Raw genomic sequence first — 19659 nt, 5'->3', positions numbered from 1 at the left:
CCTCAGCAAGAAACAAGCAGCACATTTCCCACCTCCAGGTGTTGATCCCGGGAATCATGTCATGCTCTTGCTGCTCTGCCTAGTGTGGTGTTAATCTCTCCCTGACCTTTGCAGTGTTACTTACTGACAGATCTTATCTTGAGCATAAAGATATCACGACCTTGTGCATAGACCGTTGACTCAGATCCACCCTGAGTCGTGCAGAGGCGCACCTTCTCAGTTTTTATTTGTTAGGTTTGTGAAATATTTAATGAATGACAAAACACATCATGCATGTTTATCTGCATTCCACTGCCATTCACGCCATACCATTGACAGCCAAAGCAGACTGGACTGGGTTTTATGGACAGTCTCGGCAGAAGATTATGTGTGTGGACACTGTGGAGACAGTTGCCATTTTCCAAGTGTGGTCAGAGAAATACAATTATTTCAATACCTCAGGATATTCTACCTGTTTAAAGGTAGAAATATTTGCGGTAGCCAGTTACAGGAGTTCGCTAGTTAACATTCCACCTACGGTAGTCCCGCCCTTGCTGAGTCACAGATGCTGAAAATTGCGTGAGCATTGCATTGTATTTTTTAATTCCTTCGTTGTCATTGTTGACGTAGGTAGTTTCTGAAATGTCTTCTTTGAAAATACTTGCATCTTTAATGTATATTTGAAGCTGCCATTTCAGAGACTTGCATTCACATATGTTCTGTGTGTGAGTGCATGGGCTCTGTCCTGTATATATGTGCATGTGTGTGTGTGTGTGTGTGTGTGTGAGAGAGAGAGAGAGCGGATCATCTCTGTGCTGTGTGTGTGTATGTGTGTGGATCACCTCTGTGCTGTGTGTGAAAGAGAGAGAGTGGATTAGCTCTGTGCTGTGTGTGAAAGAGAGAGAGTGAATCAGCTCTGTGCTGTGTGTGAAAGAGAGAGAGTGGATCAGCTCTGAGCTTTGTGTGTGTGTGTGTGTGTGTGTGTGTGTGGATCGGTTCATGCTCTTCATCCTGCCACTGAGCGTACTGCGGAACAGGCACTTCTGCACTGGCTTGTTTTCCAGATGGATTTACACTGAGGGTATTACATACCATTACTCTTACCTAAGGCCCCATGGGTCCTTCTCTTTATCTGTGTGGTTATTTTAAATCCCTTTTAATAACAGAATGACTCTTAAGGCTAGATAAATTACACAAACATGGTTCATTTTCCTCTGCAAGCAATGTCTTCTGTCATATTTGTGAATTACTATGTGGGACACTAACAATGACAATGAAAAAATACTTTATTACTCAATTTTGCTTATAATTATAAAGGTACTTTTAGTATATATCACATGCACTACAAAGCAAATCAGTCCAAAAATGAAATCAGTGGGCTTTATTTACAGATTTATTTGCAGGTTTATTTACAACCCTTTTTTTAGTTCTGAACCATAAATTACTTAGTCAACCCAGCTTCAAGTGAAATACATGACAAGTATTACTATGATTTTTACAGTTTTTCATTCCACCAAATAAAATTCCACCAAAGAACTATAAATTATATATTAAACCGAAAATGGCCATTAAGAACAATGTAGCATAAATTAATTGTTATTAATAACCCAGATCCAAGTATACAAAGTTTCAAGGATGGTTTATTACATAAATGGCAATGATATCAGTGTATAGCTAGAACTGGGAGGTTTCGCTTTATGGTCACTATACTGTATTTAAAGGAATGCGGACTGATCTCCAATTGTCATGGCAACTAATGACCTTAACCAGACTTGAAATTCCATTGGTGAAGCTAAAGGACGACGACTGAATATTTTTCTAGCTTTATGCTCCCTTATATACAATGCAGCCAAGTATCTGTTCAAATATTTTCTGTTCTTCACTTGTGGACTGTCTGGCTGTACAAGTTCACATACGACTTGTTGTTGGCAAAGACTGTGTGTATGACTTCCTGATGTTATCAGGTTGATCACATTTCAGTCTGTTTTCAGATCAAAGAGTGCTACATACGGTGAGCATGTAGTATGTGAGTAATCAACACTACAGGATAAGGAGATCTGTTTGTCTGTTTAGTGCTTAGTTCATCCTGCAGCAAACATACAGTATCTATGCCATGACAGATAACCATCTCCTCAAGGTACTAACAGAACCTGATATGACATGACAGCGCTATCTTCAGGGCCTCTCCCAAACACAGCCACCCATGTACAGACAAATGTTTCCTCATTCTGACAGTCTTTAACATGCAGTTCTTACATATCCTGTATTATTATAGTTATAATAATGAGGTTTGTTACCCTACTTGGTAGCTGCATGGCATTTCTCTTCAAGTAATAGACAAATGCTAAAAAGAAGTCAGTGCTAAAGTTTAGTTATATAATCTTGTGTTTTTAAACACTATTTTTTATTTAGTCAGTTGCTACATGCTACATTGTTTGTTGTAAAGTCAGCAGCACTGACAATCCTGTAGTTCTGAATGTATTGTACTGTAGGTTGTTGTAAGTGTTTGAGTCTATGCTGAGATGTGTGGAAATCACACCTTTGTGCTATCCTTGTCAAGAGTTCAAAGGTGTAAATTAGTTGCATGATGTAGCCTGGCTGACTGCTCTGGGGATACTGTTAATTTTTCTGCTTTTATCTTGGTGTTGAATTGGAACAACAATCAACGCTGCCTTGTTTGTGTTCGCTCCATTCAAATAGCATTGCAATGGATAATCTGGTTTTATACTTCACATAAAAAGAGCTTTGAAATTAGGCTCTTCTGGACTCACCACTAAAGCCACTAGGCAGCAATTATATGGAGAGTCCTTAAGGCTACTGAGAAGTAAACATTATTATGGCATTGAACATTAGCTCCAGTGTACCACAATAGCCTAGCCACCACATATATTACAGCTTATTCAGATCGGTTTCACTATAATATTTATATCACATTACATATTAGTAACTACTTACACAAAAAGGTATATAAATTCCCCCCTGTTCCACAGTGGTGAACAGGATTAGAAGGAGATAACAATACTAGCATTGCCTTCAAACCTGCTGTTACTGAATGTGTGCAGGTGCAAATGTATACAGCCCAAGTACCCAAAATCATATGTAAAGGGATAAACCTAGATGTGCTGAATGGCGTATTATTGTCATTATCTTTATTGTTTCTTTTTAACACGTATAGCCATTCCAGGAATTGAATAGTACAGGGTGTCAGTCAGTAATACCGTTCACAGCTTATAGGATAAACAAACGCATTTCCCATACATGTGATTCCTACCCTAAAAAACAGCTGTGAAAACAGAAAAAAGTAGAAAACAACTGCACCCATTTCTCTGGAGTTGCTGATGGTGGGAGATTTGCTGTAGGATCACATAGGGCCAGACTGGCTAATCGCAGAAGATTATGTTCGATGGTGTAACAGCGCCCAGAGCCTTGCTTTACCGTGCCTTCCAATCCACCCGACCTGTGGGAGATTAGCAGCCGCGCTGTAGTGGTCTGTTTAATCAGTGCCCAGGAGAGGAGCGTCGTACCTGTCCCATGGAAGCTTGTTTGCGGAACCATTGGAAACCAGACACGTTAATTGCCGCCGGAGTTCCCTCTCTGGCAGGGAGAGGGGGGGGGGCCCGGGGAAGGGCGGGGTGGATGCCGATCTGCATTCCTTTTCAAACCTGGAGGGCTCTCTCAGGCGGCACAGAGCTCTCCTGTGCACACACGGATATACCCGGAGACAAGGGACAACAAAGCAGTCAGAGGACAGAAAGCTGGCCGCAACTTCACTTGCTTTCCTCGGGGAAGAGAGGTGGAAGCTTCTGGATCCCACGGTCTTGCACTAACGGCTGGGAAGGACTGTGTTTGAAGTTTTTGCCCTCCTCCTGCCTGTCGTGATCTGTCCACGAGAGGCTGAAAAACTCCCTCTTCCTGGTTTCCCAGGGAGATTATTCCGAAGCATGCTCGCGCCGTCTGAAACTCCCTCAACACCGGCAGGATCATTACGCGGATTCAGCGCTGCTCGGCTAGATTTCGGACACCTGGAAAACACATTTCCTGGCCACTGAAGCGTGAATTTAGGGAAAGACTTTTGTTTAAAATGCCAATATTGCTGCTTGGAGAAAATCTGTTAGTGTCTATTTGTGTGCTGCCAAAAGGATTACAAGAGACCAGGGCCTGTCATCACAGCACTCTTGGGCAGAGTAAGAAGGCCCAGGGGATTTGTATTGACAAAGGACCTTTGTTTACTGGACCCACTGAAATTGGACCAAGGGGCTGGTTGTAGTGCCTGTGAAGGTGTAGAGATGGCCTTTGTCAAAAGTTTGAATACTCACTCTGTACCAGACTAACCTTCTCTTGCCAGGCTACAGTTTTGTAAAAAACCAGCATATAAAAATAGTCAATTATGGTGTTTGTGACAACAGAAATATATGGTATTAGATGCACTGTTATGACTTAAAGTGATTTTTTTTATTTAAAGCAGCTTCTAAATTTTTGGAAAAATGGAAAATGCAGACAGTGATCCAGAGGCTGAGGAGAAATATTCCCACAGCTCAATTTTCAATAAATTCACCAGCATATTTTCACGACCTGGGATGGAGAAATCGGAAACACAGGAGGAGGGTGCGGTGCTTACGTCTTTTCGGACCCTGACCAACGAGCAGGATCAGACTGTCGGCAATGTCTCTGGTGGCGATGGCCTAAACGAAATTGACACAGGCCAAGATGTGGGACAGGATCACGAGAATAGTGAGACATCTGAGACAGAGAGCGGAGAAGCGTTCGAGTCCTGTGGGAGTGGAGATGATTCTTCTCCGACATCACCCGTAGCTGGGCCTACCCCCATCCAGCCAACCCCAGACTCTGAATTGGTCAAGGTGACCATGGTGGAGACCTACAGCGACACGGAGGATGAGGAGGGGAGCAGCGGCTTGAACCAATTAGAAAAGCTCATTCCCCCCGGCGAGATCCACTCTCTTGAGGAAGATGAGTGCACGGCAGACCTTAACGAAGATCAGCTGCTGGGCTCTGATGGTGATTCGATTGAGTGGGACATAGAGGTTCCTGTTTTCAGGCTTCACTCTCTTGAGCAGAAATCGGTTAAAGACGTCTCTGTCCCTCTCCACGCACCAGACACCGCAGAACGTGACTGTCAAGAGGATCCCACGGTGCCTCCCTGTGAAAGAGACCAAGTGCCTGCCATCGCCTGCAGCCCTGACGAGGTTCCAGATCTCTGCAGCACAGAAGCCACCTCAGAAGACATGGGCTCTCAGTTTTCCTCCGTGTCCTCCAACCGCTCACACCGCGGCCACGAGGTCAAGGATGTCACCGCTATCTACCGCGTACATTCCGGTGACCGCCCTTCAGGCACGGGTTCCTCCGTCATCTGTGCCCCTTCGAACCCCGCGCTCACCCCGGCTCTCATGGAGGCCATGTCCGAGGGCTTGGAGGAGGACCCGGGAAGCGGATCGCCCCAACAGAGCCAAGGGAAGTCAGGTGTATCTGAAGATCCATTTCCTGCAGATGCCCAGACGGGTCTTAGTGAACCTCCAGGTACCGCGGAGACAGACAGGGTGAAAGACCAGCCTGCCCTCAAGGGTAAAGAAGGCCCTCCAGGGATGGATACAGCAGAGCCACACGTGCAGGATTCTTCTGCTGAAACCCTGCCAAGTGTTGTGCCCTCTGTGCCCAAGAGCCAGATGGAGACGCCTGCAAGCAAGGGAAAGCCGGCAGACCCAACCCTGGGGACCCCCTCACGGACTACGTCCTTCCAGCTGCCTGCCCTCTTCAGCGGGCTGAGGGTGCTGAAGAAGGGGGTCGTGGGGGAGGAACGGGAGTCCATGTCCGAGATTAAGCACAGAGACACGGATCTGGCTATGCTCAAGCTGAAAAAGCCGGTCAACAAAGCCAAGCTCTTGCCTGAGCAATTGCCCAGCATGAAACGTCCAGAGCCGAAAGCCTTGCCGGAACCAAAGGGCAGCCTGCTGGGGAATTTCACCCAGTTGCTGAGCCTGGACAGGCCAAAACTCGAGGACAAAGTGGGCTCAGAGTGCCAGGACAAAAGGGACCCAGAGGAACAAGATAAGGGTGCAGAGGAGGACACAGAGCCAGCATCCCCAAAAGAGGATGCTGGGAAAACCACAGAGACTGCATTTGGTACCTTCAAGTCTTTCTTCAGCTCCATGACCACAAAGAAGAATTCTGTTGATTATTTAGATGTGGATGTGGATGTGGCGAAGAGGAAAATCAGAAATGACAAGGAGGTGCTGAAAGCTATCCTTGAAAGATCTCCTTCTAATGAAAATAAGAGCCCAACACACTTAAATGTATGTATTTGTTCTGTCATTTTCAAAACAAAAGCAGTTTGTGCTGAAATATGTATTGTTTTGAATCTCACTGTAAAGAATCTCACTTTATCACTGCAAAAAAGGCCTAACCTGCTTTTAACAAACAGTTTCACAAGTCTTAACACATTTTTTCCGTCTAACCTCCAGATATTGTTTGAAAGTGCTTTTTTCATTATGCTAGCCTGCTGTTGTTTCTGTACTTTTGGAGAATCAGCCATTGCCCACCATTATGTAAATTAGTTTATACTTTTTTTATCAGCAGGTGAATCAATCTGCCTGTGAAATAACTGACTCCCTTACTGTGTAGTGATTGTAGCACTTTTATTTTTTAACTTTCATATCTAACTACCCTGTTACTGCATGTCAATTTGCTTCTTATTAGTCACTCTTGTCTGATGTTTCTGTCCTCAGTCTGAGGTGATCTCTCCAACAGACAGTGAGGATCGGACCCCCGGCCGTCTGCAGGCTGTCTGGCCTCCCCCAAAACCCAGAGATGAAGAGGAGAAGTTGGGTCTCCGGTACACTGAAGCAGGTGAGTACCAACGCTGTACACTGTACTTTCCATCAGCTCCCAAGCACAGTTATTGCACTGATGTCCAGCTCATTGTCTTGGTCCCACTAAAAATGAACCCGCCTCCCCCCTTTTAAATCTAGGACTGGAGGCTGTCCTTCCAAAAAACAAAATTTCACTGTTTAATTTAATTGCAGGGAAACACAAACAAGTGGTGAGAACGGTGCAAAGCTAGCCAAGCACAGATACAAAAAACAGGGCTAGTCTGTTGTAATGTATCTTCTAAATCCGTTTAAAGCAGGAACCCACTAAAACCATCCCCTGAGCTCATAATGCTGTTTGCTTGACATCTCGTGACATCACAGGACACAGTAGGGCTCAGAGAGGTTCTGTTTCTGCAAGAGAGGAAACTTCTCTGGAATTCTGGGATATGGTCAGCCTGCCACACCCCAGTCAGGCTGCTCAAAATCATGAGTACACACAAACAAGCCAAAGTCATGGCGCACTGAAAATGGGCAGATCTAATTACGGCTGTTAGTCAGTTTCTCCTAATGCCTTTACTGTTAAGTGCAAAGACCTTTGCAACATGAAACCAACTCCACTGGTACAGCCAGTTTCTCTCTACCAGATAAACCAGGCCAGTGTACTTTGAAGAGGTTTAGTGGAACAAAAGTCCACAAATGAATAGATAGTATATCAGCAGGCATGTGTACATTTGGGCATACCCAAGTTGATAAGGTTTACTTGTACCTGTGCATAAAATACAAATATGTACTGTTGAGGTAATCAACAGCTTATTTGATATTTGTATCAGTGTTGATTAATGATCTTGTATACCTAATATTTGAGGTTCTCCGGAGAGTTCAATGATAAATTGAAATAATTTTCTGTGCAGTTGAATTATGTAGGCATGTCTTCAGTGAAGGTAGTAAACCCACTGAATACGTCCTCTACCAGGAAGTACTCATCTTAACTGTAAAAATGGTAACCTTGACTTGTGTCTATGCTAATAATAGTGCTTACTGGAAAGTGAAACTGATAACACATAAACTTGTAAATGTATTAACATTCAACTCCAAAATATATAATATATGATTCACCACAGAGCTTGTCCAATGTTATAATATACTGTAATATATACCTGTAGTATTATTATAGAAGCATTCAAACATACCTCACAGGACATGCAGCAAAACAAAGTATTGGAAGCAAGGAAGGGTCAGGCTTAGTGGCAGACATCAACTAACCATGGATGCTATTTGAGGATACAGAAAGTGCTGTAATAGTTGAGGTTTTTACTGGACTGTAGTACAGTAAAAGTGTATTAACTAAGCTTGTATAGTATGCGCTTTTAACTTTACCAGGGGCTAGCTTGTGTTGTACAGAAGTAGCCACTTTCAGTAGAAAGCCAAACAGAAACATTTGTCACAATCATTGAACGGGGGATAACTGTTCCTTGTGTCATCTGAGACAGAAAAATTCAGTGGGCTGTAGTACATTGTAAGTAGATTGTAGTGAATCTGGACCTTATAATGTGGGTGGCCCAGTGGACATTTCAAGAACAAAAGCGCTGTCTCCCATTGCAACAATGCTAAAAGGTCATAACCCCCTGATATACCTGCCTGACAAGCATGATGACTACACAGCCCTCACTTTTACCTGGGTGTGGTGTGAAACAGCATGGTTGCTGCTGTTAAAATTAATTGTGAAAAATCTTTTAACATTTCAAAGGAATTAGAGTAGAGCTAGAGTAGTCTGTTAAATGCCTGTAATGTAATGTAATGTAATGTAATGTAGCTGAACCAGAGTAATCTGCAGTAATTTGCTATGTCTATTAGTATGCTGTGCTTTGATAACCTCTCCCTGAACTTTGGACCTATCCTAGTTTTCAGTGACAGGCATTTATTGAACAGAAGGCACAAGTGCTCATTGACTATAGTTTGGGCCAGAAACCACCAGAAGCCACCCAAAGATTTTGTGTTACTGTCGGCTAAGTGTAGGAGTATTGAAATATTGCACATCTGCCCTCTTGTGGAAGTATGGTGAATCACATTACCTTTGTGATAGTACGAAATTCATGCAAACTGTTCTGCAAAGGCTTTTTCTGTAAAACAAATGTGTAATGTGTAATTCATATATAATATACTTGTATGTACAAGTGCACACTGAAAGTGAGTGAGGAGCCCTGAAGCTGTTTTGTGTTTCACAGAGCACCAGAATGCCCTACTGCAGCTGAAGAGAGAGTGCAAAGAGGAGGAGGAAAAGCTGAAAGTAAGTCTCTCAGCCCCATCTCTGTACCTTCCCTGCAGGGCACCTCTTCAGGTGGAGTCTGCAGTCCCAGCCTTAAGAAGCCCCTGGCAATGTTGTCTTTTGCAGTCGATCACACGCCACCTCAACGTCGCTCCTAGTCTGCATCCTGAAAAAACCAGCACGGGCCTGTGTAATGAAATACAACAAATAAGAGCGCATGAAATTCCACAGACAAAGAAAAACCCCGTCCATAGTTCCTCCCGCTGGGCCCCTAATCTAATGTAGATTAGGGCTCGTTGTTGAGCAGTTCGGACTGATTTCCTGTTGCGTCATTTCATTTGCTGGAGAGTAAAATAAATGTTTCCACTGAAACAGTTGCGGTAGAATAAATGTCATATCAAGTTGCTAAATGTACAGTTATTTGCTCTGGCCAGATCCCCTATAACCGTTTGAATGTAAAAATAGATGCAACTGCTCTGTGTATACACTTGGCTAAGCCCTGCAGTAATTTTCTAAAGTCACTAGATGTCACTGATTACATGGACATTGGTGAATACTAAAATCTACTTTGCCTTGCACTAATTGGCACACTATACACGCTAGAAAGGGCATACCAAGTGACAAATTAATTGCTTTCTATTCTCTCAGCATATCCACATATAGCACAGGTAATTACTGTGGCAAACAGTGCACCATATGACTGATGGAAAGACTTGCATGATCAATGTGGCTATTTCTGTATGGGAAGTGTTATTTAATGATGCAGCTATCACCAAATCTCTGAGTAAATGTTAATTCCAGCCCTTTTCATGGAGTTAGATCTTTATCTGTTTTGTACTGAAGGGGCTCCCAAAACTGGCCCTACAGAACCCCTCATGCCAGTTCCCACTAGCCTTAATTGCAATTCTCGAGTAGAAAGGGCTGTTCATTCTTTTAAAGCAGGCTTTTTAATGTCAAATGTCATTAATCAGTAATTACAAGATTGGTTGAGAGAAAAAATGTTATCTAGGTTTTGACAAAAAACCAAAGGAATATAATATGACAATAATTTATATATACCTTTTCTTATACTATGTATGGACTTTGCTTTTTATATAAAAAAAAGTTTTGTATACATTGCTGTATTATGTATTATTAGTTGTAACACAAGACAATCCAAAGACAATTGCTGGAAGGCTGAACTAGACCCATTACCTCAGAAAGTGAATAGCACAGCACAGTCTGTTCCCATGGAGATCTATGCACTGGGAAAATCATGCTGGAAGAGTTCACTGGCCAGGATGTTCAATAATAAGCACTGGCTGGACATTATTAGGTTTTATTGTTTTTGCGAATAATTTTTTGGCTATGTAGCAGGGAAGAGAATCAGGACAAGTCATTTTCTAGATAAAGATGTTGTCAAATGTAAACTATGCTTTTAGACAAAGCAATCTACTGTACTGCAAGAAGAAACTTTGTAGGTCAAATGCATGTAGGACTGCAAACCTAAACAAATTTGTGTTGTTTGATGTACAAATCTAAAACAGTGTTTGACATTAAATAGACAAGTTCAAATCCTGTAACAGAGAGAGGTTCAGGAGGAATAGAACTGGGAATAGACATATTGGAGCTGTTAGCATTGGTTATGTGTTTGGGTCCCTCATGTTGCCTTTGTTGAATCATCCCCCTAGTCATCACCAGTGACAGCCAATACAATAGGTCAGCTGCAATTCTATGTCATTATTGGGTCCTGTTACTGTAGAAGATTACTAAAATATAATTTCTATAGTGCATAGTGCTGTCCACATGCATTCAGCTTACCTCGTGCCAGATCTGTGTATGAAATAAGATCACTCTTTTGCATCTGGGTTTTGGTGGCCATTAACAAACTGCAAGCATCCAAATGGGCTCCTTTGTACAGTTGTGGTCAGAGCTGTCTCTTCTCCAGTTCTCCGTCCATTATTTTTGTGATTTGACTGCTGAATACTCAAACATTTTATATGCTCATATATTTAACTGTGTTGTTTGTCGTAACACAAAGCATGTCCAACTGAACAGAAGCTTGGAAGTGACTCAAAGTTGGAATCACTTTGTCTCGAGAGAGGTCTAAAATGCATTTTATTTCATTGCAGTGTCTTTTCTAAGAATAGCACTCAAATATATTAGTCTGTGAATAAACATATGTCAGAAGTCATTTCAGTAGTATTACAGGACTTTGTCTTATTCCACCTTGTTTAAAATGTAAGATTTGTGTCTAGAGTAAGTGTTTTATCATGATGGCATACAATATAATTATATAAATCACATTATATTTGTTATAATATGCCATATTATACAATACCATTATAGTTTATTTTAAGGCATTTGCCATTACAATTCCATATAAAAATATAAAAATGTTTTATGAACCTCATTAGACATACATTATTATATAAACAGTATGCAATTATTATATAAATTCATATAAATTCATTCAATTATCTTGATGATGAAAATTAAATATGAATAATATCCTAGTGTTGCGTCACTGGTGTCATTTGTAATGAACTGTATGTGCGTGCATGGTTGACGCACTTCAGAAATTGAACATGAATTTCACATTCATAAACATAAACTTAAACACTGTGAAACTACAGTAACGTGCCAGATCCAGTCTTGTGCTCACCACATGCTAACGAGGAACATGTGTTAAACATATTGCAAAATTGTTTCCTTCCATGCCAGAGTCTGGTTTTCAATTCGACTCTGAGTCTATTTGCACGCATACTCAGAAATCCCATTGTTTCAAGCATGGCTCAATTATTTTGATGTTCAAATGTTCAATAAACATTCATTGTATTAGCCCTTCATTAGCAATCAGCAATTTATCCATTGTGCAACATGTTGTTACATTGCAAGGAATGCACTGGGATCTGGACATGAAGTTTGAATTATTATTAAGGAGAAAGGGACTGTTACGATTAAAGACATCAGTAGTGGCTTCTATATTATGCATGAATGTTGTCATACCAGAGTATTAGCATAATCCATTTGGAGTTTATACTGGTGATTTGTGTTCCTCTGTGTCTAACTGGGGATTTCTCTGGCCCTGCTCACCAAAGAAAGACTTCCAGCTCCAGGTCTTCCAGTTGCGAGGGGAGCATGCTGTCGCCGTGTCAAATTTGGAGGGAGTCATCGGCAAGCTGCACATGGACGTGTCCTGCAACGCTTGTCACAAGCACGGCGAGGTCCTGGATGCGTGCGTGTCGACGGAGGACGACCTCCCGCCCAAAACCTTCCGCACCGTGTGCGTCCAGACGGACCGGGAGACCTTCGTCAAGTCGCCCGAGGGCGAGGGTGGCAAGGCCACCCAGAGCCCCAACCAGAACGTGCCTAAAAAACTCGACCTCGGGGCCATCAACATGAGCCTTGCAGGCTCAGGACCGGCCCCTCCTCCTCCCCCACCTCCACCTCCACTACCTGGTGGTCATTTCGCACCACCTCCTCCCCCACCTCCACCACCACTACCTGGCGGTCAATTTGCACCACCACCTCCACCCCCGTTGCCCGGAGCTGGGGTCCCTCCCCCACCCCCTCCCCCTCCTCCACCTCTTCCTTTTGGGGCTGGTCCCCCTCCTCCACCTCCTCTCCCAGGGGCAGGGCCCCCTCCTCCTCCACCCATGCCAGGGTTTGGACCTCCTCCCCCGCCTCCTCCCCCGGGAGGCCTGGCTTTAAGCCGCCCAGTGCCGAAAGGCCCGCGGAAACCGGCTGTGGAGCCAGCATGTCCCATGAAGCCATTGTACTGGACAAGAATACAGATCCAAGGCAACAGGTACGTACATCACACTTCATTTGAGCCTCGCGAGAAGATTCAGATGCCGTGGGGAAAGGATTTGTTCTGTAGCCTTGCTTAAGGTGCAAGGGATGAAAAACCTTTATGAAATGCACTGTCCACAGTTAAATTGAGAGTGCTATATACAGTTGGAGCAAAGTGCCAATCTTTGTGTTGTGTGAAAGCTTTATTGCCCTGTATTTGCACAGAGGGATTAACAGAGGAAGTTGAGTCCTGGTTCGCACTCTGTAGATCAGGCTGATGGCAAAGGATTGAGTGGGCGACAGCAGGTTCATGTTATATATAAATTTTACAGTTGAAGTGCAAGTCAGCAAGCATGAAATCAGTCAAGCTCTGATACGACCAGATAAATTCTGAGTTCCATGTTAAAGCCATTTGCAGGAAGAACTTCTGTGGCAAATTATGGGGAATCCACTACATTTTAAACAATGCCAGGCCGACACTAACATGTATGTTTTATGACCCCATCAAACCATACGTATTTGGATTGTGTATAAAAGACTTAAGTGGTGGCTTTACAACAGAGTTGTGAGTGAGAAAGATCCTCACAAATTATAAGCAGTCTGAATTACATTTTGACTTAATTCAGTTACAGCTTTCTGTTCATACTCAGTATTTTGCGGTCTAATATGGTTCACCTGTTGGCATTCTCCATGTGTCAGACTCAATAAGCATACAGCTACTTAGATATGCTCCTCTGAAAGAAATTTTAAATGAAATTAAGACATATTTTCATCATGGGTGTGAGTTGCCAATTGCAAATTGGCCTGATTGGACTTGGTCAGCTTGACACTAATAGAACTGCTGGCAACATGGTTGCATGGTAAGCTATCCTTTTACTTTGATTGTCTGTTTCACTCCATCTCAGCAGTTGTAAATTGCTGCTGGAGAAAATATTCTGGATGCTTTACTCAAACCAATCTGCCATGCCAAAATTTGACTTCATGGCAGCTTACTGGTTTCGCATGAAACTTAGATATTCAGTATTTGGATTTGATTGAAAGTCCTTTTGATCACCTGGGCTGTGTGAAAGCATGTTATGTAAGGAATAATCCTATGATGAGGTGGTCATTACACGGTTTCAAGGTGGGTGTGGGATTTTGAACCACAGCTTACAAATTTAAGATGACTGTGCAAAATGTAGGCAAGTTACAACTCACTTCACATGACCTCACAAAAAATGGGCTCATTGGTTACAATAGATGGCGCTTAATATTTGCCAGTGTGAATAAAATGGTGAATATGAGAGACATTGTCTTCGGAGCAGTTAGACGGTTGGAACTATAACCACTGAAAAGGTTTTAGCTAGCTAGCTAGTCACCTGCGTTTTGTTTGCAAGTGAGTGATCTAGCTCTATCTTCAGAAGGTGCATGGATCACTGCGCTCACCCAGCAGACGATGGACGGATGCATGTGTGTTCAGCGGTTATAGTTCCAACTGTCTAACTGAATTCCCACATGTGTATTTCAAATACACATGATACCTTGTGTAAATAAGACAGCTCCGTATTAATAGAGCATTTTTAGACCTTGGACTTACATAAAAAAAGAAACAACAAAAGCTGGCAATATTGAGCCCCCCTAAAAATGACTGCTGCATCAACAATGTGGTGGTCCAAACCCTCAGTAGTCACAATTGGGAAGTGTGGGAAATTATATGACACCAGGAATTACTGCTTGCATCTACAGCATAGTTAGCATTGCATATTCTTAGAGTGACATGGACAGTGACTCCAAATCACAATTTTGCCGTGCTGTATGTCCGGTCAAGTCATTAGCACTGGGAAGGGATTGGACCTGGTCTCATTGTTTTTTAGAAATATTATTTTCAGTCATGAGGACACATTTCATACACATTAATACAATGCATTAAGTTATAGATTCACCACAGGGCCTCGTTAAAGTATCATGGTGAAAAAGTAATATGTCTGGTGGACAGTATATTTCAGGGCTGTTTTCAGAAGTAAAAATGAACTTTTAAACGCAGACCTGCACAGGAGACAAGTTCACACGAGGACAAGAAACATGCCCACCCCCCTTTTCCATCCCCAGATGACACATGAACACTCTGATGAACTCTGAGTGCACTACCCATGCATGTTCTAAATGACTTATATTCAGTCCGATTAAAGCATTGTGCTTTCATTAGCAGCCATTGTAGGTGTTTTATTACTTATCATAGCTTGCAGTCACGTTGGCTTGACTGCACTTTCTTCTTTTTTATTCGAAGAGGATGGAAAAGCAAGGTAGGGATTTCAGCCTGACCTCTGTGAGACTCCTCTTCAGACCATCTGACTTCTCTTGTTTGTTTCCAATGTTGCTCAGCAACAAAATAACCCAAATTCATCTCAGTTCCGTTTCAAATGGGCTTTCTGTTAATATGGGCTATTTTACCGGTAATGCCATTGGCCCAAGAACCTTGAAGTGCTGACTTTCACTTTAAGAACAGACCAGGCCAGGTCTGGGTTTTCTTAGTGTGAATCCACACTTGAGGAAATGTCAACCATCCTCAAAAAAGAAATAAATATTGGATTCCCTGAGCATACGTTACATAAACTGCAAAAAGGTTGTTTATGTCAGGGTTTGGCTTGTACTGCTACTTCAGAAAGGGCCGAGAGCTTCTGTTAGGCCTTGTCCCCCTCATCAATATGTCACTACTTAAGGGAAGTTGCATTTCAAATCATGTGCATTTACAGTATATCTTGTACATTTACATCTACTACAAATCCAATGACTGCGTTTGTACTGAAACCAGTGTCGTTGTCCCTCTCACCAGTAATAACACACTCTGGGGCTCTCTTGAAGAGCCAGATATCGTCAACACAAAAGAGTTTGAGGACCTTTTCTCAAAAGCAACGCTACAACCAAAGAAGAAGCCCCTGGCGGACACCTATGAGAAGAAAGCGAAAGCCAAGAAGGTAAATTAGTTAATTCTGTTTATGTGTCTGCAGACAGCAAACTGTCAAGCATTTTCACTTATCCTGCTATAGAGGATGTAGGATACAGATCTCCAATGCACTACATCAATGGCACGAGAGCAGTGCTGTTTTTTGCTCCTATAATTAAGCTCATTGGTTAGCTGTGTGACTGAAGCCACTGGGCATAGGAGGAGCAAACATGGTGATTGGTAGCCTCGCTCGCAGGAACAATTCTGGTTGCTTTCTGAAAGCTTCTTTCATGCAATAATGTACTGAGCAATCTGGAACTCCTGTTATGTATATAGACATCTGCAGCTTGACGAAAGGCTCAGTGCTTTTCATCCAGGAAGAGGATACAGCATATTGTTTTGTGTTCAGCCTCATTCAGATTAAGTTACGGAGGAGCAGATGGAATTGAATTGGTGCCACCAGAGGGCGTTTGAAGCACATGCTGGAGGGCATGGTGAACGAGTCCCTCCAGATTAAAAAGGCTTCCCTACATTGTCCAGTAACTTCCTAAAAAAGTCAACATGAGAAGGCTTCACATGCAATATAATGGCAAATAAAATTTCATTGCCTTCTTTCTTTAGCTTAGGGACCTGGAAGTACACTCAGCATGTGTTTCAGCACAATGCTTAAGAGAGATTTCAAACTGAGCCCTACTAACCGATGGGAACACAAACCTTGTGAACCATAATGACATGAGTGCTTCAGAGCATTGTGGACATTACAGGATGTTGTGTCAATTCTGACTTACCCAGACTTAGACAATACGTTCAGTTTTATTTTCCTTTTTGTGCATTCACTGGCTCAATTTCCATGTTAGCAGAACATATTAGCTTATTATAAAGACTTGAAGCCTATAGAAGTCAGCAGCCCATGTCCTTCAAAATGAAGAAATACATCTTACAGCACCTCAGAAGCTGCCTTATTTACACAAGGTATTGTGTATTTGTAATACACGTGCCAGAATACATGAAAATGAGGGAAGTTGTTTTCGGAGAAGTTAGACGGTTGGAACTATAACCGCTGTATCCTCTTCTGTCTTCTGCTGGTAGGCTACTGACTCCTATATGCTTCAAGTCTTTATGCTAAGCTAATGTTATGCTTACATGGAAATTGAGCCAGTAAATGCACAAAAATGAAAATCAAACATTTTGTCTAAGTCTGGGTAAGTTGGAAGAATTGCATATTTCCAAAAATGTTGGTGTTTTCCTTTTAGGGCACATTAACCTGAATGCCAACCTTAAATGGAATCAAAACAAGAAAGTGCAAAGTGCGCCAGCTCAGTCCCTCAAAGTGAATAATTCCCACCTCCCCATACTGTCTAAATTCTGGCTATTCTTTTCTCTTGTTTGCTTGGATAAACTAGGGTACATGTTAATCGCAGCTGGCCTGGAGCCATATTTTGAAGACTACCTTACAAGCCAGTATCTGCTCTCAAAACTGAGACTAAACAGAATTCTTTTTGACAAATGTATTTCTGACAAAATATTAAAACAATAAAAGATACATGCTCCTTGATAGCTGATAGTGAGTTTGTCATCATAGCTGCACTTGTTTTCTGTGATGCCTGAAGTGTACATCTGTCTGTGTATAGTGTGTGTTGAAGATTTTTCAGACTTCCAAGAACGCACCATTTGCGCATGTTTTGGAAAGAATATGAGCCGCAGACTTGAGTGAAAATCTCACTTAACCGAGTGTCCTGTGATGAATTTAAGTGAAACCCGACCAGAAGCAAACTTTCCCCCCTGAGCTATCGACAAGCAGGAACATCTGAAAAAGATCTTAGTCACATCTCTGTTGTGAATGCAATAATGAGTGGATGTTGCTGTTTTGTGTGACTAAAGGTTGGCTTTCAGTCTAATGCCCAAAAATGGTAATAAAAATGAAGATGTAATACTTGCTTAAATTTGTGAATTTAGGTTTACAATAGAGGCTAGATTCAACACCGCCTTAGGTCCTTCTTCTTTTGACAGAATGGTTCTGGGCTGTGTGTGGCATTGTTCATTTGTAATGTGAATCGCTGTCCAGTTCTCCACCAGTCCTAATTTTTCCTAATTTGGAGGTATACCGTGTTCTTAGTAATGGTGTCTGTGAAAGTCTCATTGTTGCAACCTGAGGCCTGCTCTGGCACCCCTGCACAGTGGGTAATGCTGCCAAAATGGCCTGGCATCCAAGTGGTTAAAAACCAGCTGGCCGAGTCTGCCTCCCCTCTGGATCAATGGGACCGGGCTCCAGGTCGCCAGTGTCTGAGCTTCAGTATCTGTAGCAGTCCCCCAGCCCTCTATCCAGTCTGGTCACTCCGAACAAGTCCATAAAAACCGCCGCCCTGACATCCGATCTGTCCCAGGTAGCCACAGATATCCATACTGCCAATCCTCTACAGTCCTCAAACTGCAGCACAAGCCAAAACACTTTGCTTTTCTTTCCACTTGTACTTCTCAGCCAAGCGTAAGCCATGACACACACACACACACACACAGACACACACACATGCTGTATATAATTTATAGGAATGTTTCTATTATCATTACTCTTTTTCCTTAATGGCAAGAAAACTGGGAGCAATTAAAAGAAGTAAAAAGGGCGAAAAGGGTGCCATCTTTTAATAAATAGTACATTACTGTTGGAATCACTGTCAGGATCAGACTGTAGAGATCAGTGTTCTTGTGGTTAACCAGAGAAATGTTACCCATTAAAATGGAATGGGATACTTTATATTAGCCTGGGTTAGCAATGGGGACCATGTGTGCTCTTACCGGAGACGGTTCTCTCCTTCTATTGCTGTGAGCTCACTAATGAAAGTGAAATTGGGTGTTACATTAGCTTTTCCACCTGCTAAAGAGCCCAGTAGTTGAGATTGTTTCTCAAAAAAGCAGCCCCCTGTTTCTCATTGGTCCAATGTGATGGACCCCATTGTGTGGTTTTTGTTTTTCGGAACTGTTCGACAACATGTAATAACTACAACCGAAAATAGCAGAATAGTTTGGGCTATGGGGCTAGGCTGATTATAGCTTAATAGATATGGACGGAAAGGTGAAATTATTATCACATATAATCTGTAATCACAGAAATATTACTGTATATTATCAGTGTCTATATAGGATGCCAGGTTTATCTTTGTCTGCCTTACGTACCAGACTGTTTAAATCTGAAATGAAGTGGTTGTTGTTGCTGTATTACGGAAGTATTGGTCAAACCTATCCGATGTAGAAGCTCTGTCAGAGAATTGGGACGGGGTCGGAACTAACAGATCCGGCCCATAGTTCACAGCATGCGTGGGGAGATGTTCCTATGACTATGAAACAGGAGGGAAAGTTGGCTTCCCCCCTTTGGCAGGCAGGGTGCTTTTGTAAAGGTCAGCTAAACAAAACTCACTTGTTTACATTTTTATAATTTTCCCTGAAATTGTGTCCTGAGAGGTACAAGCTGCTCGGCCTTGCACTTCCAGGTTTGTGAGATGGAAGCACTTTGACTGGCACAGGAAGGGGGGAAAGATGCCTGCCAGACACCCTCAGCACTATTTGCACTTCCCCCAACAGCCAATAGACTGGGCCTGGAGAGACGAAGGGTCAATGGAGAGAGGCGTCTTGCCTCACTTGGCAATATCTGCCCTCAGGACATCTGACAAGCCAATAGATCCTGCCCCCGTCGATACTGGTCAGGCTATTTCAACTCAATCAATCATAGTGCGGTCTCCAAGCAAGTACGCGAAGAAGCAGCGCGAATACTTTTGCTTTCGTCTTCATTAAGCCAAGTGGCTGTCTGCGATGAGGCCGTGCATATCTGACGGGCTTTCGTGAAAAAAGTGTTGCCAGATTACGAGCGATCCCCTGCCCCCAGGGCCCGGTCCTCGGGG

General features: G+C 42.7%; 1 protein-coding gene across 1 annotated transcript in view; it reads left to right on the top strand.

Moving 5' to 3' along the window:
* The first annotated feature begins 3654 nt into the window (after nt 1-3654).
* The window catches only part of LOC133132373 (formin-like), a 58773-nt gene continuing 42768 nt past the window's right edge, over nt 3655-19659 (top strand). Inside the window, exons 1-5 of the mRNA XM_061247777.1 lie at nt 3655-6287; nt 6720-6840; nt 9029-9090; nt 12150-12859; nt 15656-15797. Coding sequence (XP_061103761.1) covers nt 4464-6287; nt 6720-6840; nt 9029-9090; nt 12150-12859; nt 15656-15797 — 2859 coding nt within the window. The 5' untranslated portion in view covers nt 3655-4463. The remainder of the gene's footprint in view (nt 6288-6719; nt 6841-9028; nt 9091-12149; nt 12860-15655; nt 15798-19659) is intronic.

Source organism: Conger conger, chromosome 1, assembly GCF_963514075.1.
Source record: "Conger conger chromosome 1, fConCon1.1, whole genome shotgun sequence".
Taxonomy (NCBI): Eukaryota; Metazoa; Chordata; class Actinopteri; order Anguilliformes; family Congridae; genus Conger; species Conger conger.
The sequence above is the reverse complement of the archived record's forward strand: the minus strand, read 5'-3'. Positions and strand labels throughout refer to the sequence as shown.